The following is a 22319-nucleotide window of genomic DNA, read 5'->3' on the forward strand; positions in this document are numbered from 1 at the left end:
AAAGATTGTGTTCACTGCAGCCCAAAAAGATTGTGTTCACTGCAGCCCAAAAAGATTGTGTTCACTGCAGCTCACACACAGAAAAATGGATGTGGATCACTGACACCTGCCTATCTCCAATCCCACACCACACAGCAATATCGATTGTAGTTTGTAGAACACAGTTTCCCTAAAATTCAGCAGACTCTGTCCCTAACAGGATTGAGAAGAGATCGTAGATCAGGATTGAGTGCAGACCCCACCCCCCACACAGCAATATCGATTGTAGTTTGTAGAAGACACTGACCCTATATAATTCAGCAGACTCTATCCCTAAAATGCCTACAACTCGCCCTGCCTAAACACTCCGACCTGTCCCTCAATTCTATCCGGACACAAATGGTTTTTTCCTGCCTATCTTTCCCTAATCAGCAGCCAGCACGTTGATGTGTGCTCTGTCCCTGAATCTAAGCAGCATAATGACGCCGCTGCGGCTGCCTCGAACTTATAAAGACTTGGTCACATGCTTCAGACGGCCAATCACAGCTACTGAGACATTTGCAGGCATGGCTGGGATGGCTTAAGGCACACCAGTTAAACGATTGTTGATTGGCTGTTGAAAGCCCGCCATGAAAAGAGCGCCAAAGCATGCAAAACCCGGAAATAAAACGACCGAACACGGATTTTTACCCGAACATACAGTAAAGTGTCCGTGTCCGTGTTCGGGTACAAAAAATCCAATTATTCGGTACGAACACGAATAATACAGTCCGTGTTCGCTCAACACTAGTCTTCAGCATTTATTGAGCCTGAGTGGATGCATATGCCTGGCTGCCTGCACTGATTAGAGAAAGAACCTGTGCACTTCTATAGTGGCTCCTGTGAGAGTAGCAATACAATTGCATAGAAAAAAAAGTATAGCTACATGCCTGTCTTTATTTTACTTTACTTGTACAGCATAATTCAGAAACTAGGAGCAGAAGGGTCTTTACTCCTATTGCATTGTGCTAAACACACTCAGGAGAATTCATGAAGAGTGCCTACACCACACTTTATTTATTTATTTTACTTATTTCGGGTACTATTCTATTGTGCATCCGAATGACAAATGTTGGTGTAGGCAACAGATTCATGTACCTCTTATAAAAGGTACCTTAATGTATGGAGCACTCTGTGTGGAGAAGTACTAAGGCTGAAGGGTTCATTTGGACAGGCACTTTGCCTGTCTCTGTACACCAAGCTTGAGTTGGTCTAAAAGTGATTTTTATTTAAGAAAAAAAAAACAATTTAGGTTTACAAACATGTTATACTTACTTGTTCTGTGCAATGGTTTTGCAGAGAGCAGCCCTGATCCTCCTCTTCTCAGGTCCCATGCCAGCACTTCTGGCTCTTCCCCTCTGCCGAGTGCACCCACCCCATAGAAAGCTGCTTGCTATGAGGGCACATGTGTGAGCTCAATCTCGTGCCACGCTCTGTGCTCTCGGAGACAGCGATGGATCGATATCGGGCTCAGGTAAGTAAAACAGGGGGCTGGGGGATGGGAAAAAGCATACAGAAAGTTTTTTTACCTTACTGTAGTGAAGACATTAAGGTAAAAACCTTCTTCCTTTAGAACACTTTAACTACCTACAGTTTCGTTCTGTACAAACTGGAAATACAAACTGTTTGAATGTATTATATTCATACCACCACTTTGTTAAAATGGTGCTATTAAGAACTACGTGAATCTGCTGCTTGTGTCAGTAAAGATACTGAAATGGGTGGCAGGGGTTTTTTAAACTGATACAGAATTTTTCAAAGAGGGCATACAATTCCTGTCACTGTGAACATGCTTTCAGGGGGGAAGAACCCAGGTGACATTACTAATGTGCTGCTATTTCTTCAAATCAGCAGGCTGGAGAACAAGAAGTGACTAAGGAAGCAGAAAATCATCAGCAATTTGCAAGATATTAGGGTAGCAAATGTATTGAACTGAGGCATTCTTTAATGGTAGTGTGCAACATCTATGTGGGTTATATTATTAAGAGGTTTGTGAGAATATGTTTTTTGCATTTTATGGTATAGGTATAATCAGTACTGGGACAGGGTCGCAAGCGCCCAGGGCATGGATGCAGAACTGTGCCCCTTCCCAAACTATTAATACATGCTGTACAATGGGTGTACCACTCTACGTTCCTTTTTTTGCCCCTTTGCTTCACTGCACCCAGGGCAACTTCCCCTCCGGTCCAACCCTGGGTATATTTAAATCACAATGTCCATTGAATCTAAATTGCAAGCCAACTTGTTGTACAACAAGATTCCACAAAGTACCCATATGTGCTTCAAAATAGACCTATTTCCTTTGGTCACATCATTTTATACGTTCTTTATGTTTGCAAGAAATAGTAAAGAGCTGACCATAATTAGTATTGGGCCAAAAGTTTGAGGTATCTCAACCATTGCTGTTCCCAGAACACCAGATTCCAGCAACCATATAATTTTGAGAAAGGGCGTGGCCCAATATACTACAACATTGTCTGGATTGCAAGCAAAAGCCTTGGACTCATAGGCACTTTTCACTATAAGCATTACAAAACTTTATTTGCAGTTTTGACTGGATTGTATCTTTAATGTACTTGTTCAAAATCTCTAAAAGTATTACTGCTCTTCACATTGAAATTATGTTGTATTTTGAAAGGTTAAAGTATGATTCAATATATACATCGTCCCATTAAAAATCCTTCAAGTCCTGTCAGTGTAGTTTGCCTTGATGACACTTTAAGTCTCTAAGAGATTGTTCTGTGCAATCAAGCTTGAGTCGTTCTGCTAATTGTACTGCCTTGCTTGATATTTTCTTCTTGTTCCTGTTGTGTGGCACTTGAGACAAATCACTGTCACTTGAACACATGTGGTTGGCTTGAGATTTCTCTTCTAAATGTCCATCATTTACACATCTATTTGAAAGAACTTCTTTTTCTTTGGAATTTCTCCATTTCATTCTTCTGTTCTGGAACCAGATTTTAACCTGTTGATGTAAAGAGAGCTATATTAGTATATTATCAAAATAACCCGTGCTTTTCAGTAGAGCATACATTTCATTTTAACAAACTGTTTCATTCTGTATGGTATACATTGAAATGATAATACAGCTTTCTGGTAAAATCTATATATATATAGATAGATATATATATACACACTTCCATGGAATTATTAGGAAAAATGAGCAAACAAATCCAAAAAAATACAATATTTTGTAGCTAACTTCCTTATTAGTGTTCATAGTCTAAATGTAACCAAACTAAATTACCCTATGTTTATTCAAATATTGTCTCTGCTGGAAACATAAAAATAAAGTAGTGAACAATTTAAACTGACTTAATGCTCAATTTTGCTGTTATTATTACTTCCGGCACCAAGACTGACTGGCTCTGGCTTTCATATAGTGCATACACTGAAGGCATTATCAACTCCATTCTTTTCTCTGGATACAAGATGTTCTGTGGTAAGAGAAGAAAAGAGAATGTTCAGATGAACATAACATTCTCCCCTCCTCAATTACATAACATCTTGCATTCAGTGAAAAGGAGTTTTGTGAAGGGAGTAGGTAGAGTGTGAGCAACCCACATAGCATTTACCATATGTAGTAAGACAGAATTGTAAATCTCAGTAACTGAAGATTGATGCCTACTGTGCTGTTGGGGCTGAATAAAACTACATCCACATATGGGACACATCTCATTAGAGATGATTTATTGGTACCTAGAAAATATCTATAAATAATTTTCCCCAGAGTTTAATTTTAAGTTTCAGGGGTATGGAGGTTGAAGGAAATCTTATTAAAGAGCTGACCAAAGCAGAGCAGCCCACAGCAGTTCAAGCAAGTCCATACATGCTATCAAACACTGAAAATCTATAAATTCAGAGTATATCAGAGTTTGCAGATTGCCTATTAGGTCTGCACGTCCCTTGCATGTTGGCTACAGTGAGTGACTTGTGCCACCTTGGAGGATGGATGTTATAACCGTGTCCTTTTCAGGTAGAGAATACCACCTCCACCAAAAAAGTGCACAAGTAACCTTAAAAAAAATATCATCAATTCCCAACTGAAATCACACCAATACATATGCAATCAGATCAATACTGCCATCTACTAAAGAGGTAAAGGACTATTTATTTAGAAAAATAAATGTTGACTGAACTTAGGAAATAAGGTGAAGCTGTGTTCACTTCAGTCAAGTAATCATGTGTTATCATAAATCCTGAAGTTTTCTTTTCTAAACCAACCACAAATTTGGGGAAATAGGAGTCCTGGCCTATAAAGAGGTCAGGAAGGTTTGTTTAAAATTTTAACAAAATGAGGGGAATTCCCCTCTTAAATAGCTGTCATTTTAGATTTCCTATCACTTTCTATCTCAGTAACAATGGTATTTAGGACAAACAGTCTACAAAAAGATAAGATTTTGCAATTGTCACAAATTTATTCTGTTTTGTCAAAAATGGCTGCAGTTAACTATAAACTGTTAACCAGATGGCACTGCACACACCAGTGGAATTACCCAACATGTTTCCCACCCACTCTACTCTTTGTTGGAGAGAATGTGGGGAGGATACCTCGTATTCCAATATTTGGTGGTGCTGTGGTTGATCACTCTTAAACAGGGTTCTAATGTGGAATTTAACCTATGGTCGGCACTGTTTCATTGTACATCTGAACCAACAGGCTGTACTGGGCACAAAGAGATATTCCCTCTATTCCCCAATGGCTCTGAAGAGTTCATAATATCTGCCTAATGGAGTAGTTCACACATTTTACCCGTTCTTCCCCTGGTCGTCATACTAAGATATAGGTCTGCTGGTTTGTGTTTAAATCCTCTTCCTTGTATCTGAATATTATAGATGGTTTATTCCCCAATGTTTAACTTATAGGGTATAAACCTAATATGGCGGGGTCTAAATCCTGTGACGCAAACCAATTGGAATCAGATAACTCTTACCCCCCACTTAGCCCCCACTCTTTCCTCTCTCCCTTTACACTCTGGCTTTTTCTTCCTTCTTATTCTCCCTTCTTTCTATTAAAATGGTGTCAAAGTTCGAGAAATTTTTGTTATTGCTACATTTGCATAGAACGCTCGAATCATCTGCTTTGGCTGTTACAGCTGCTTGATATGATGTACATTATTCCATCGCTGTATACGAGGTGAATCTTGCCTCTATTTTCAGATTTCTGCTTACACAAATAAACTTTGTACCTGTTCACTTTTTGTACTTATTGAAAAATTTTAATATCCAGATATTGAACATATAAAAAAGCTCCAATGGTCTGGATATGAGCCACCAGATAATGGGTGCTAGTCACACTCCTACAATTGTTTATTTTTGACACATGTGTGGCGTTTGGTCTAGGGTAGTCATTTTGTGGCTATCTGGTTGTTTTTGATTTTTTGCTATGTTGTCCTAGTATATCACTTGTTATTTTATGTTTTCATGGTACTAATTAGGGGTGGTCCATGCCTGCCTGGTTTTTGCCATGTGCTATGGTGGTCATCTTTTGAATTTTATTACATGCTTTGTTCCATTTTTTATGCAATTTGACATTTTCATGTAGGAGCTATTTTTGATAGCTTAAATTGAGCCAGGCTTTTGTAGATTTTGCTTATGGATGAACTATTGTGATTTGCTCCTTGTGTGATCTTTCTTTGACCTCTAAACTGTAGGTGTCTTTTAACCCTTGCACTGTGTGAGGTCATCGCTAGGGGGTGTTGTTGGTGGGTGGGGCTTTGGGTTTAGAAGTCTGTTCACTTCCATGTTGTAGTGGCTTGAGAAAGAAGGACTGAGCTTCATCAAAACATTGACAATAAAAACGCTGCTGTATTTGATCTTCCTCCTATGCACGACCCATGAGTACCTTTAAAACAGTTTTGAATTTATAGACACCAGATAATGGATATAACAGTCGGATATCTTTTAACAGCATCTGTTTGTTGAAGCTCAATGGTAAAGAGTCTAATTAGCAGTTTTGAGTTCTATTTGCTTTTTTCTCCTTTCTTGTTTTTTGTGTAGACCTGATGAGGGGTCTGTTTTTAACTCCCAAAACAAGTTGGCTATTTTTATCTTGTATTATAGTGATTTTGTATTAAAGATCATCATTTTAGACTTTTTGGCCACATCATTACTTTCCTCCTGCTAACAATAAAAACCCTACAGGAGTTCTAACTATTAAATGTTCTATCCAAAACAAGCAAAGTTTTGATTATATATACACACTTTAACAAACATACATTAATTATATGGCTAACATAGAGGATAAGGTCACAAATTTCACACAATTTAGAAAATCAGCTATGTCAGATCCTGCCACAGCAAACTTTACCTGTGATTCCTTCAGAGAAAGGTTAACTGCAAGCTTCTTTCGATCAGTTTTGCTGATGTACTTTTGCTTTTGGAACATCTTCTCAAGTGCTTTTCTCTGATCATCTGAAAAAACTGCACGTCTCAAAATCACACGTCTCGCCTTGTTGTTTGAAACATTTGGTAACAGAGAAAGTTCACTTTCATTTCCTTTAAAAGTAAAAAATGTTTCATTAGAGGAATATAGCATTTTGATAATGCAAAAATATAAACTACCGTATTTACTGAATTAGATTCAATCTATACAAACCAGACAAAAACATTCAACAACTTCAAAACATGAGTGGTGTGGCACCAGTAAAGCCTCCCCTCTGGTCTCTCAGGTACGTAACCACTGACACAATGATCTTTTTAGCAGTCTGTAAGGGTGGAATTCTTCCTATTAACCAGTCAGGAAATGGGACATTCTTCCGACTGTCCACCAGTGAAATGGAGAACACTTACCCCTGTCTGCCAATGTAGGGGGCACTCTCCTGGTCACGGAACATATAAGTAGATGGGGCCTTCTGCTCTAGCCACTAATGTAAGAGTCGGTCTGCATTTATCTTATGCCCATTATTATTATAATTTTGTTATATAAAGCTGGGGGTGTTAATTATGTGCCTTAGGTGTCAACTATTTTATATATATATATATATATATATATATATATATATATATATATATATATATATATATACACCACATTCTTAATTATTCTATTATTATATTAACAGCTTACTGAACTTACAGAGGCTACCTGAAAAATGAAAAGTATTTAATGGGCAAACATGAGAGTAAGTCACACATGTGCAAGTCACAAGCAAGTCTCAAGTCTTAACCTTCAAGTCTCAAGCAAGTCCCAAGTTACTTTGGCAAAAAGCAAGCAAGTCAAGTCGAGTCCCTGCTAGAAGTCAAGCAAGTCAAGTCAAGTCATTTATTTTGGTCAAGTCACAAATCAAGTCAAAATTCTGATCTACCCCAATTTTCACCTTTAAATCAGTTAAAAGTCAGTGGTCAGGAAAGGTTTTGTTTTATTTTCAACATTAACAAAACTGCTTAGTGCTTTTTTCCAGGCATATTAAAGAAACACTTTAAATGCCCAAACAGCTCAAAATCCTTCGTCCTGTCATGTTTCAACACCACAGTCACTAAAAACATGTTAAGTATTTCCACTGTTAGTGGCGGGTCACACTTGTGCGACGCGGGAAGGCTGCGAATTCGTAGCCTGTTCCCGCATCGCAAACGCACATCTGGCAGTTCACACTTCCATATGCGATACGCAGGGGGTGTCAATTAAATGTTAATGACACCCCCAGTTTGATCGCATATCGCAGTGCGATCTGACAGTTCGCACAGGATCGGATCGCACAAGCGTGAACCACTGTGCGATCCGATCCTGATGCGGCTGAAAAAAAGGGTCATGTGCGACTTTTGTGTGGGTGCAGTGCGAATTTAGCCATACAAATTTTATGGCTGAATTCGCAAACAACATGCAAACATTTAATAACTGAAAAAAGTAAAGTAATTTTGAGTCATATGTCTCAAGTCAAAGTCAAGTCTCAAGTCATGAATACCAAGTCAACGTCAAGTCGAGTCTTTTATTAATTTTAGTCAAGCAAGTCTCAAGTCCTCAAACTGGTGACTTAAGTCTGACTCGAGTCCCCCACCTCTGTTAATGGGTTCCTCCAGGGTAAAAAGGTTAAGAAATTCTGTACTGGAGAAAAAAAGGGGGATAAGCAGCAGGTATTCAAAGCCAAGACATCGTCCAGCTTGGTTTTCATTGTAACTTCTACAACTTTTATTAACCACTTAAGCCCCGGAAGATTTTACCCCCTTCCTGACCAGGCCCTATTTTGCGATTCGGCACTGCGTGACTTTAACGGACAATTGCGTGGTCATGCGACGCTGTACCCAAATGAAATTGACGTCCTTTTTTCCCACAAACAGAGCTTTCTTTTGGTGGTATTTGATCACCTGTGCGATTTTTACTTTTTGCGCTATAAACAAAAAAAGAGCGCCAATTTTGAAAAAATAAGCGTATTTTAAATGGTTTGCGCAAAAGTTATTGCGTTTACTAACTAAGGGAAAGATTTTTGTCATTTTTTATTGTTTTTTTTTTTTAACGAGAAATGGCGGTGATCTGCAATTTTTTTTGCGGGACTGTGACATTGCGGCGGACAGATCGGACCCTTGACTGACATTTTTTACACTTTTGGGGGTACCAGTGACATCACTACAGTAATCAGTTCTATACATATGCACTGTTACTGTAAAAATGACACTGGCAGGGAAGGGGTTAACTTTATTGGTGATGCAGGGGTTAAGTGTGTCCCTAGGGGCGGGCTTCTAACTGTAAAGGGGTGTGGCTAGTGATGTAACCACAGAGACATACAATCATACATAGCAGGATCGTATGATCTCTGCAGTTAGATCAGGGAGAATGACAGGCGGCTTTGTTTACATTAGCCGCCTGCTTTTCTCCCTCTGCACCGGGAGATCGCGAGTGACCGGCGGACATCGAGTCCGCCGGTCACACGCTTGGACATGTTAGGGAACTAGCGGGGGTGGGAGCGCACCACTGGCGGCGCGCGCTCACCCCCTAGAGGCTCTCAGGCGAGTGACGTAGTACTACGTCACTTTGCCTGCACGGGGCTGACCGCCTCAGTAAATAGTTGTGCGGCGGTCGGCAAGTGGTTAATAAATTGCCTCATGTATCAATTAAGAATATTAAATAATAACAATGGCCTCTTATAACAAAAAATCCCTCCTATTGGTAATAATCAATCAACTCTTACAGGGTGCATGTGCCCATGCACAAGGAAACCTAGGAAGAATGCCGAAGAATGTTTAGGACTTTATTAAAGTAGATTTGTTTAATGTGTGTTTTTTTACTTATAGGAAGGGGTGAATTGAGAGATAACTCTCTACCTCAATTTGTCATTAAACTCTATCTCCTCTTATTGGCTTTGTCTATACTGCAGTAAACAACTAAAGGAAGTACAAAAAGGAAGCATAGGGGTTCTAATCAACTGACTGAATTTAGGAGCACAGAGTAGGGTGGTTTCTATCTATTACTTCCATTCTTCCTGGAATTAAAAAGCGTCCTGAGTTGCAATAAAGCACTGACTCCCACCCCCCACCAACCAAAATACCATATCTAAACGTGAAAGTGCACCAAAACTCACTAAAGAAAAATATCCCACACGTTTCACTCTAAAAAAAGAGCTGCATCTGGGGCGTATAAAATAAAAGAAGTGCTCAAAATGAAAAGTGCTGTAACCACCATGGACAACGGTCAGTTGATTAGAACCCCTATGCTTCTTTTTTGTACTTCCTTTAGTTGTTTACTGCAGTATAGACAGAGCCACTAGGAGAAGATAGAGTTTAATGACAAGTTGAGGTAGAGAGGTATCTCTCAATTCACCCCTTCCTATAAGTTTAAAACACACATCAAACAAATCTACTTTAGTAAAGTCCTGAACATTCTTAGGCATAGTCCCTAGGTTTCCTAGTGTGTGGGCAGACGCACCCTGTGAGAGTTGATCAATTAAGAATATGTTTAAGAAAATTGGTCAGCCTCTGAAAATAATTGTGATGTTGCCTAATCCCTGCATTGAAATTACAGAATAGTTGAAAATGATCCAGAACTTTGTAACACAAATTTACCTTATTGTAGCATTTGTCGTGATCAGTTATGGTTTGTCTTACCCTACATACATCCCTGATTTTATGCATATCTGTTAAAATTACAGCTATCCAAAGTTACCATCTAATCTGAGGAAGATGCCAACTGTCATCACTGTCCAATTCTTTTAAAAAATGCTGATTGCTTAGTGGACATGCTGAATCAATGGCTTCAGAACTTTACAGGCACCAACTTAGGACAAATATGAAATTCAGAATTTTTCTATTACCTTTTTTATTAAATCTGCTAGTTCTTGGTCATCATCTCAAACTAAATTGAGACCACAACATCATTATGATCAGTGCTGGGACAAGGTGCTCTGGTTCCTGCTTGTACATCCTCACCTACACTGACTGGGCTCGTGTACCATGCAAAAATTAAAGTCACGGTCTGCTGGCCCTAGGGTTATCAGTTTTTTGGTCCATGGAAAACTGAATGGCATGAGAGTAAGTTGTGAGGTGGTTAAACTAGTGTGATTTAGTCATTATGAGTGCAATGAAACAGGATCCACAGAACCTGAACCATAAACACCACCACCACAGAAAATTAGGTTGGATTATCTCTTGTATTTGTCGGCCTGGCCCTGAGCTTATTGGCAGGCAACTAGCAATTTCGCAAGGAGCTTGTCAAGATAGACTTGGTCTTTGACTCATAGGTTTCCTTGAAACAGGTTTCAAAAGATCCTTAATTATTTACATCATGCCTCATCTCACTCTGATATCCTATACCTGAATGTCATGTGTTTTCCTTTGTTGGAAAACTGTAAATCAGCAAAATATGAGAAAGGTATTAACAAAATAAGGCAAAATGTAAGGGGCACAGCACAGTAATGCCTAACAACCAGTCAGCTGTCATTGCTATCACTGTATGAACCTGTTGAAAAATAATATCTTAGTGGCTGTTACAGGGTGCTGCATTTTGCAATTCATCATTGCTGTTCAAATTACCTTATTAAGTGAGCTAATGTTTGCAATCTGCGCTGATTTTAGAAAATTAGTTTACCTTTACCCTGAAGACATTTTTTAATGAATGTTAAATATTTGAAATAAAAATTATTTTTAAGGAAATATCACTTATCTAAAAAGTCAGTTCCAGAGTGTCTGGCAACATTTGCTGATCACGCTACAGATTGTAGTAATAAATGCCTCTATAATTTGAACAACAATATTGATTTGACTTTGTAGAAGACCACCTTGAAGGGGTGAGGAAAAGGTTTAGTCATGGTTTTCATTTTTGCATTGTCCCTCAATACCTCCTTGTTAAATGGACAATTAATAGGACACTGAGAAATGTTCATCGGTCTAGGTTAATAAACAGTCCTGGCAGTTGATAATGGGACCTATGTATTCAGCCAGTTTCTCTATATACTCATCTCACGCTTTTAATCCCTTTTCAGGTAGGAGACCTTATAGGGAAAGATGAGCTTAAAGGAGTCTATAAAAGTCATTTTCATTCACTGCTTTATTTTTCAGTCAAGTATTTAAATGGAGTTCAGAGCTTTCATTCAAATGTGACACAGGATAAAAGATTGCATATAGATCTCTGCTTTATGGCAGTACAAAAGGGCAAATGACCCTTGGTAAGGCCTTTTCAGTATCAAATGGTTTCTAAAGTTCATCTGCACAGTGAAAAATTGTGGTTAAGTCGCGTGTGGATGAGTAAAGAGAAAGTGCCGATTGGTCACGGTCCTGTCATCCATTCTAATGCAACCCAGGCCCAGTGAGAGGCTCTGTGGGAAAGTGTCAGCCCCTTGAGAGACGGCCATAAGCCTGCAGGTCATTAAACTAGCACTATTTACTGCCTCACTTGTCACAAATCATTCACTTTAACTACACTTCAAAATATAGCAATGCCAGTAATATTACAAAACATTTTCTGCACAACTTAAAATAACTAACATAAAGAATTGTGATTAATATTGCAGTCCAAGAATATTTATTATCTTATCCTTTTCTATTTTATTTCATTCTGCCTGTATGAGTGTACAAACTATTCTTTTATCCATTGTAAACATGGGTAATTCTGTTTTCTGGCATTTTTATTTTTTACATTATTTTTTTCTAGGTTGTTCAGTAATGGTCTACTGTTCCCACAAGGCATGTCATATCTGAACAATTACCATAGGGGATAAGAAATACTTCAAATTCTGTAAACTTTAGTAATAAACACAATTTATAAATATTATTTTATACTTTTTCCTTCTTTTCTAGAAAGAATACATTTTTTAATTGTTCATGAATATAGATTTGTGTTTAAGATTTCTTAGTTACAGATTCAAATATCTGTTTCAAAAATCATAATTAGGATTTTATGCATACAGTATATTTTATTGAAGTTATAGTACATACCATATTTTTTGCAAATTAAAAAAGGTTTCCTTTAACGTTTTAGTTTAATGTTATATATTATTGCACCTTGAACTGTGTTTATTGTGAATAAGAGAGTTCCATATATCTTTGCAGCAAGGAAGCGATTAGCTTTTTCTTTTGCCGGTTCATTTCCATTGGAGTATTTTCAATTGTTCTCAGCTCTCAGATAGGATAAATCTTCGGAAGAGACCCTGAATGAGACTGCTGTGATTTTTCTTAGGAATTAGGCCCTCTCCATTGCATCACCAATTAGCTTTCTTGGACCCATTAAATCCTGCTGCTTTGGTTTACAAAATAACTGAAGCATTACTGATGAAGCATAAAGACTTACTTGAAAAAGCAGTGGGGGAGGCAGGATGCTGACAGGACCCACCACAGCATGCCGGGTAGAAGGGCAGGGACTGCAGAAAAAAGTATTTGGAAACACCTGCAAAAAGTGTAGAAACAAGACATGGTAATTAGTGATAATTCCACCAGTAAAATATTTTAGAACTACAGAAAATGTCAGTATGTATATAGATTATTTGGTAAGAGCTTTAATAAAAATGTCTATTTCTTGTTACAATTTCTATCAAATAAATTAAAAACACTGCATTGCAATCGTACCAAAGTGTCATTAAATTACACCATAGAAAAATGAAGAGTATAAAATGAATAGAACACGAATATTAGTATATACTGTATGAAAGTTACTTACAAAGTAAAATGTACCTCTGATCGAGCTGTGTGCAGGAAAAATTCTACTTTTTTAATTCCCTGCACACATTGGGTATTCTAAAAATATAAAGGTTCACTTCATTTAGCAAATTACCTCTACCTCTAAAAGTATTTCTTATTTTGGTTTTATTATACTTATGTTTACTGGATTAATGTAATATTTGTACAGATTTCACATAAATATGATGGCAGTGCTTCACATTTGAAGTTGTTCCTAAATTTGGTTCAGATCTGAAATGTGTCTATGGTCCGGATAAGATGGAAAAGATGGGCATTGTAAGACTGGAAATGTTCTACTAAAACATTGTTTTTTTTTAAGGAAAGTTAAAAGATACCGTAGATCAGGGCTCGACAAACTCCAGGCGTCAGGTCGCATTGGTGACTAGAATTGAACAGAATACAATGTGGCAGGTGTCTTGTCGCCAGACATCCCAAGTTTCTTGCGAGGTGCGGGAGTCTCCCGCATGCGGGCTACGGATCCCTGACACCCACAAAGGGCCACTCCCGCACCTCACAGTAGACTTGGGTTGTCTGTCAGCTGTGACAGAACAGAGCCAATGCTTCCTGTATAGTTCCGGCTCCATCCTGTTACAGGCGGAGTTATATCAAATGCACTTCGCCTGTGAGAGGTGAGATACAGGAAGCATAGGCTCTGCACGCTTCCTCCAGCACCGCTCCTCACACTCTCTGCCAGCATTTCCCACCAGCAGTGCCCACAGCAGTACCAGCCAGCAGTACCCACAGCAGTACCCACAGCAGTACCTGCCAGCAGTACCCACAGAAGTACCAGCCAGCAGTACCCACCAGCATTACCAGCCAGCAGTACCCACAGCAGTACCAGCCAGCAAAACCAGCCAGCAATACCCACCAGCAGTACCCGCCAGCAGTACCAGCCAGCAGTACCAGCCAGCAGTACCCACAGCAGTCCCAGCCAGCAGTACCAGCCAGCAATAACCACCAGTATCTGTTAGCAGTAAGTCACATGTGCTAGGTGTGCAACCAGCCCCAGCACATATTTGTAAATATCCCAGCATGTGCAGTGTTTCTGACTCCTACCACCATGACCACTTCAAATCACTGAAGTGGTCAAGGTGGTTGGTGTGTTAATTTATTTATCTCTCAGAAGAAGTAAACAAAGTACACGAATTCTGGGCAACATCAGCCAGTTTATTAAAAACTGGCCGCCATTGGGCCTGTGTGTATGGCAGCCGGTCCGACAGAAGCCGGTCAATCGCATGAGCGAAAAAAAAAAACTGGCTCCTAACTTTTTTTAGCTGGCTCCTAAATTTCAAGCAAATTTATCAAGCCCTGCCGTAGATATCAGGAGCTGGTCGAACATGCAGATCGGATTTGACCACCCTCAAGCATTTATGCCAGTTTCCTAAACTCAAACATATAGTTTCGGGGGGGGGGTCTAGATGTGCTCTAAACACCTTTGATGCCACACCTCTAATCGGAAAAAAAAAGGTTATCCAACATGTTTGATTACATCCCTATCCAGATAAGCCGTAACCATGGGTGTCTTGCTCGGAAACTATAGATATTAGATAATACCCCTTATCAAGTGCCCCTTTCAGCATCAGTGTTAATTTTGAAAGCTGTGCCCAAAAAAGGCAGGATGGCAAATGACTAGTCATCAGTAATACCTATGGGCTACCTGAAGCTGATCTTTCCCCCTTTACTGACTTGCTATGCCTTCATCTGCTTTCTGCATGGAGGGGTCCATCTTAATAGAGGCAGGGCTTTGCTTCCTTGCATCAAAGTCTTCAGCAAGGATAACAGAGACACAGTCAAGACAGATCTACATGAAATCCCCCCAAAACTAGCAGTCCAAGGCAGCAGTGTCTTAGATCTCACACTGCAGCTTTGAGCCTGCATGCAATGAAGTGTCTAGGTATCCTTAAATACCAGGAAGTGCACTTCTATTTTTCAGAAAGAATTCAAGACAAAGGGTACATTTTCAGGCGGAACTGCATAGGTACAATTTACATTTCTTAAGGTTTTCTTTAACATAGCAAACCTTCACTATGTGAGGTGAAGCACCAATGTACAATATATGCCTTGTAGTGTCTTACCACAAAACAATGGTGGTAAGACCCTACAGGTGGTAATCTGGCCATAGGGAACAATTTATTAATGGTAAAAGAAGACATTTCCTATTTACTTGAAACCGGCCAAAAACAAGTACACATGGGCTGAATGCCAGGTGACATCGGCCGGTTCAATAAAAACCTGTGTATGGCAGTCAGTCCGGCAGAAGCTGGCTGTGGGGCTGTCTTCTTTCGGATGAGTATGCTGGAAAACTAGCAGCCGACCAACTCCTGATCAGCGCTAACCGTAGTGTTCTGACAGGGGGAGGGGGGGGGGCTGTCTGTTGAAAAAAAAACTAGTGGTGTGTACCAGGCTTTAGAAAACATTTTACAAATGGTAAAGCAACACCTATCATGTATTCCCCCTTAAACATCTTATCATGTGCATGAAAAATTTCCATGCACCCGATTGTTTAAATGCAATTAATGCAGTTTCATTTTTCTTTACTTTATGTCTAGTGAATCACACCCTAAAGAATATATATATTTACATACTGCTCAAAAAGAAATTAAAGGAACACTTTGAAAACACTTCGGATCTCAATGGGGAAAAATATTTTGCTGGATATCTATACTGATATGAAAAAAAGGGGGTTAGGCAGTATGGCGCTCGTAGGCTGTGCTACTGGTTGTCAGCTGCAATGCAAGATAAGGATGTATCCCTGGGCGGACCTGAATGTAGGTCAGCTAGTGGTGCACAAGGGGAGAAAATGGCAAGCCTTGGGCAAGTCTCTAAATAGTACAGGAAAAATAAATAAATAAAGTCAACCTGGGATCCAAAGTAGGATGAACCAGTCCGGGATGGATCCAGGGATGGGTGGATAGATGAGAAGGGCACTCAGGGCTGATGTCCATAAAGAGTGAAGCCAACTCTATAATCTATACTGATATGGACTGGGTAATGTGTTAGGAACAAAAGGATGCCACATCGTTTAATGGAAATGAAAAATAACCTTCAGGGGAGCTTAATTCAAAGACAACCCAAAAAAACAAAATGAAAAAAATGATGCAGCAGGCCAGTCAATTTTGCTGAAACTATTGCAGCAACTCAAAATGGTACTCGGTAGTTTGTATGGCCCCCACATGCTTGGATGCATGCCTGACTATGACGGGACATGCTCCTAATGAGACGACAGATGTTGTCCTGGGGTGTTTCCTCCCAGATCTAGACCAGGGCATCACTGAGCTCCTGAATAGACTGAGGTGCAACCTGGCACCTTCACATGGACCGAAAACATAATTTCCCAAAGGTGTTCTATTGGATTTAGGTCAGGCAAGCGAAGGAGCCATTCAATGATATAAATTCCTTCATCCTTAAGGAAATGGCCGCATACTCTCGCCACATGAGGCTTGGTATTGTCATGCACCAGGACCCACTGCACCAGTGTAGGGTCTGACAATGGGTCCAAGGATTTCATCCACATACCTAATGACAGTCAGGGTGCCATTGTCTAGCCTGATGAGGTTTGCGTGTCCCTCCATGGATATGCCTCCCCAGACCATCATCATGGCTTCTCCAGAGCTTTCACATCTGTCACATGTGCTCAGGGTGAACCTGCTCTCATCTGTGAAAAGCACAGGGCGCTAGTGATGGACCTGTCAATTTTGGTGTTAAATGGCAAATGCCAACCAAGCTCCATGGTGCCAGACAGTGAGCACAGGGCCCACTTGAGGAAATATGGCCCTCAGGCCACCCTCATGAAGTCTGTTTCCGATTGTTTGGTCAGAGACATTCCCACCAATGGCCTGCTGGAGGTCATTTTGTAGGGCTCTGGCAATGTTCATCCTGTTCCTCCTTGCAAAAAGGAGCAAATACCGGTCCTGCTGATGGGCAAAGGATCTTCTATGGCCCTGTCCAGCTCTCCTAGAGTACCTGCCTGTCTCCTGGAATCTCCTCCATGCTCTTGAGACTGTGTTGGGAGACACAGAAAACCTTCTGACGATGGCACGTATTAATGTGCCGTCCTGGAGGAGTTAGACTGCCTGTGCAACCTCTATAGGGTCCAGGTATCGCCTCATGCTAGTGACACTGACCCTAGTCAAATGCAAAACTAGTGAAAAACAGAAAGGATGAGTAGGGGAAAAAAAGTCAGTGACCTCCACCTGTAAGACCATTCCTGTTTTGGAGGTTGCCTCATGGTTGCCCATCTAGTGCACCTGTTAATTTTATTAACACCAAAGCAACTTAAACTAATTAACAACCCCCGCTGCTACTTAACTGACCATATCAATATCCCAGGAGTTTAATTACATAGTATGTGAGGTTGAATAAAGACAATAGTCCATCCAGTTCAACCTGTGTAGGTGTGTGTGGCCGTAATCATCTCTCATACCCCTGAATGTTTTCATCCTTGAGATGTACGTCTAATAGTCTTTTGAAAGCTACCATACTTCCCACAGAAACCACCTCTTGTGGTAGAAAATTCCACAATCTTGTAGCCCTAACAGTAAAGAACCCCCCACGTTGCCTGAGGTTAAAACACTTCTCCTCTAATCGCATTGTATGCCCTCGAGTCCTCATGCAATCCTTTCGACTGAATAGCTTTTTTTCTATGCTGAGATCACCATTGAGATATTTATAAATTGCTATCATGTCCCCTCTCAGGCATCTCTTCTCCAGGGAGAATAAATCAAGTGATTGCAGATGCTCTTCATAATAAAGGTCCTCCAGTCCCCAAATTAGTTTAGTTGCCCTTCTCTGGACTCTCTCCAGCTCCAACGCATCCCTCCTGAGGACTGGCGACCAGAACTGGACAGAATACTCCAGATGTGGTCGGACCAGAGTTTTATAAAGTGGAAGGATTATAGTCTTATCTCTGGAATACATCCCTTTCTTTATGCATGATAATATTCTGCCGGCTTTGGCAGCTGCTGCTTGACATTGCATGCTATTGCTTAGTCTATCCTCTACCAAGACTCCCAGATCTTTCTCCATTTCTGATTCCCCCAAAGGTTCCCCCCCTAAAGAGTATTGTGCTTTTATGTTTTTAGTCCCCAAGTGCAAAACCTTACACTTCTCCACACTAAACCTCATTTGCCAATGTCGTTGCCCACTCTGTTATTTTGTCCAGGTCATTCTATAGGATATCTGCTTTATGCTGTGCAGTTATTGCCCTGCCCAACTTTGTGTCATCCGCAAAAACTGATAACGAACTACTGATCCCGTCCTCAATGCTGTTTATGAATAAATTGAACAAGGTTGGTCCCAGGACTGAGCCTTGGGGGACCCCACTTACCACCTCAGACCAGTCTGAGTATGCGCTATTTATTACCACCCTTTGGACACGGCCTTTTAGCCAGTTCCGTATCCAAGAGCAAACCTTGCGGTCGATGCCTGCAGACCTTATTTTATAAATTAAGCGCTTGCGGGGAACTGTATCAAACGCCTTAGCGAAATCCAGGTACACCACAACCACTGGTCTCCTTGTCTCCTAATTAACTTGCATTACTATATAAAATGTGTTTCTTTAATTTGTGTATATATATATATATATATATATATACACACACACATACACACTGTTTTCGAAAATATATTTGAATACATGTACATAATTCAAGATAGCCATAGCCAAATAATCAGCAAAAAAAACTGATTTTGGTGCACTTCACATAAACTTTATGTATAGGTAGTTTTCAATAGAGAAGAGAGGAAATAAGACCCCTGTCAGGTTGTTTTTTTTTTTTTCTTAGGCTGCCCCTGCCCTGTTAGGAATATTTGTCTTCATTTCCTGTCTTGGAAATGAAACAATAATGAGGAGAAATCTCCTCAACTGAAATAGAGAGGCTGTCACTGGAAAATTTGTCCCCATTCACCTGAAAGATTTCCCCTTTGTCTCTTGCTTTCAGGACAATTAAAAAAATTTATTTTTTTCCCCTCACTTTCTTTCTCATTGATACTGTACACCAAGGCTACAAAAGGAGTGAACCCCCCAGTGGGGATACATACCACAATAAAAGCTTGCCAGAGGGTACAGCCCTTCCTCTAACTCTATTCAAAACTGGGGAAAATATTGCATTATATACTTTAAAGCAAATCTAAACCCAAAAACTTTTATATACTGACCTTTACTATGCCTACAATACAGTGGCTGTGTTGGTTTTCTTTTTTAATTTTTCATCCTTTATTTCTGGGATCCTGCCAATAACACACTTCTTGTGCTTGGGTGACAGTGCTCAGTATCTAAGGAGTGCTGTAGCACTGTCACCCTAAGAAAGAATGTGTATTAAAGAGGAAGTAAAGTCAAAAAAAAAACGAGAAAAAAAAAGCCCTGTAAAGAGAAAGGCATAATGAGCTAGTATGCATCGCATACTAGCTCATTATGTAGTACTTACCTTAAAACGAAGCCCCCGCTGTGCCGCCACCTCAGCGACAGGACGGCGACATGTCCGGCCATCCTGCTTCCGGGTTTGCGTCCTCCGGCCATCTGATTGGCCGGAGGCGCGATTACATCACTCCCGCGCCTGCGCGCGGGAGCCGCCGTTCACGGCACTGAGCTCTGAAGGAACGGCACGGGTGGCCGTTCCTTCAGAGCGCCTGCGCCGATGACGTCATCGGCAGTATGCACTCTAAATATCTCCTAAACGGTGCAAGTTTGGGAGATATTTATAGCACCTATAGGTAAGCCTTAATATAGGCTTACCTATAGGTAAAAGTTTGTGAGGTGGGTTTACAACCTCTTTAAGACTACAGAACAATCCCGCCATTCCTGTTCTCCATAACATAGGGGGTCTGTAGCCAAAAAAAAAATAGCTGGGAAGAACACTGACTGAATAAATTGGAACAGTGTGTATACCCACAAAATTTCTGGCAGGATCAACTGGTATGTTTTTTTTTATCTTTTTTGCTCTTATCAAACAGGTAAAACTAATCATTTTTAATGTTATGTTTAACAGACCTAAAGGAGCAAATAGTAGAAGTTCAATGTTAGGGGTTGCATACACTTTAAATCAATGCCACTTTGTTGTATATGGCCTGGTAGAGGTACAGAGTCAGGCTTTACACAATGTTGAAAGTTTCACTACAATTAAATATTAATCTATGCACTAACAAACTCAGCAAAAAATGTTGTGTTATGGAATTACTAAATTGCTGCTCTTCCAAGCTTTCTTGATAGGTGAAAGACTGTCCTTAAGGTTTACCATCAAGATTATAGCAAATTCATTACAACAAAACTATCTCTCAAAATGCTGATGTTGTTGAAGCACTGGAATAAAAGACTAATAATACAAATACACAACATTCTTAAATTAATTTCTGTATTACACAAATTCTGTATTATATCTTATGTATATAAGGATGTTTGCAAGCATACAATTATTGTTTCAGAACAGATGGCATATGCCAGATGTTGCATTGGCTTGTTTCAGGAAAAACGTTAAATCATTGTCCCATTAATTAATCATATTATTGTTTAATTATGTGTGAATTATGTGGACACCTCCAATTTATAAATAAACATATTGCATCTTGAATACGGAGAACTATATTGAGTACTATTATGTATGATGTTTAGAATACATTTCTAAAGAGCAATACGAAATGCTTCTTTATGTGAAATGTGTTGTAAAACAGCATACTATAAAACATATATTTCTTAATATGCAGATATTATATAATAATATACAAATGATGCAGTGCCATAGTGTTTACTTAACTAATATTAAAGTGATTCTATCATTAGTGATGAGAGAATTGTTTTTGATATGCAGAAGTCAATTTGAGAATTGCAATATTTTAAATTCCAAGGAATGTATGCATGCAGATTTGTCAGAGCCATATAATTCATGAATCCTGACTGGCTGGATTTTTAAAAGTACAGTCCTTCACAAATCAGACAGCTGAAAAAGTAATGAATCAGTTTGTAAGCATTCTATTTGGCTATTACTATTCATTCTATATTATTATTATTATTATTATTATTATTATTATTAATGTAATGATGATTATAAATGTTATGTTTGCTATTACTGTTATTGGTACAAAATGTATCTTGAAATATGACAATAACCCTAGGACCATTGGGTACGTGCTTACATGAAAATAATAATAATAATAATAATAATAATAACAATAACAATAATAATAATAATACTAATAATCATAATAATAATAAACTCTTTAATTCCTGCAAGCAATGAGACAGATTTAGTTGACACTTTCTATAAAAAGCCAACAATCTTTCTCATGTGCAAAACTAGGTAATATTGTCAATTGGATGTTTTCCAGAAGGCTTGCAATTTTCTGAGCAAATAATTAGTTCTAAATCATGGATCTAGTGGCTGGCCATTATGAGTGATTGGCAATTATTGCGAGAAAAGCCAGTAATTGGATTATTATTATCATAACATAAAATATGATCAAGTATGGCTAACCATTTCGGTTTTCTAAATAAAGTTAATGCACTATTTACATATACTTGTAAATATCAGAAACATACCTGAATTATGGTGGTAGAGGGACTCGATATGTGGGTAATGAGCAGGCAGTCCATCTGATGGTTTAACGAGGTGAAAAGCCCAAGATGTAGGATGTGTACCCCCTGATGGGCTAATTTGTTCTGCTGCAGGACACAGAGGGATTGAAGAAGTGCTGTTGGCCACTGGGACATACTTTGGAGCCGGTTGTGCCACATCTCTCAACAGGTTATCTATTAGAAAACTTCTTCCCAGACCCCCATAAACATAGGGAGTTGCTGTATGGTGGACTGATGCTGAATATCCCATGAAGTTCCAGCCTATAGAATGAGGTGGCAAAACTCCAGACATAATCTTAAAAAAAAGATTAGACCTTACAAAGTTATCTTCCCTTTTTCAGCTTCTTTTCTTGATAGAGCAGCTGTGTTTTGGCTGCTTCAGTTAACTAGAAGAAGTTGCTGAGTAGTTTTTGTACTTAGAGGTGCAGCTATACAAGCTCTCCAGCTAGATAAGACAAGCAGCTTTTCTGGGAGAAGGTGTGTCCAACTCATTCATTATGTCAAATGGCTATGACATTAACAACAATCAAGTGGTGCACAGCAATACCGGCCTCTGAAATGCACTTTCCACAAAGTGCTTGCCTTTGTGTGAGAATGTATTTACTCCCACTGAAAAATATTCAACTAGTGGGAT

General features: G+C 39.5%; 1 protein-coding gene across 1 annotated transcript; it reads right to left on the reverse strand.

The window, feature by feature from the left end:
* Positions 1-2531: 2531 nt before the first annotated feature.
* DBX2 (developing brain homeobox 2) lies at positions 2532-21977 on the reverse strand (the record flags this gene model as incomplete). The annotated part of the gene is made up of 4 exons (XM_082253360.1): positions 2532-2983; positions 6329-6516; positions 12734-12829; positions 21650-21977. 4 exons carry the CDS (start codon positions 21975-21977, stop codon positions 2711-2713), a joined length of 885 nt encoding a protein of 294 aa, XP_082109486.1. The 3' UTR covers positions 2532-2710.
* Between the last annotated feature and the right edge of the window lie 342 nt (positions 21978-22319).

This window comes from Pelophylax lessonae (genome assembly GCF_965119305.1).
Source record: "Pelophylax lessonae genome assembly, chromosome: 4".
NCBI classification, from domain to species: domain Eukaryota; kingdom Metazoa; phylum Chordata; class Amphibia; order Anura; family Ranidae; genus Pelophylax; species Pelophylax lessonae.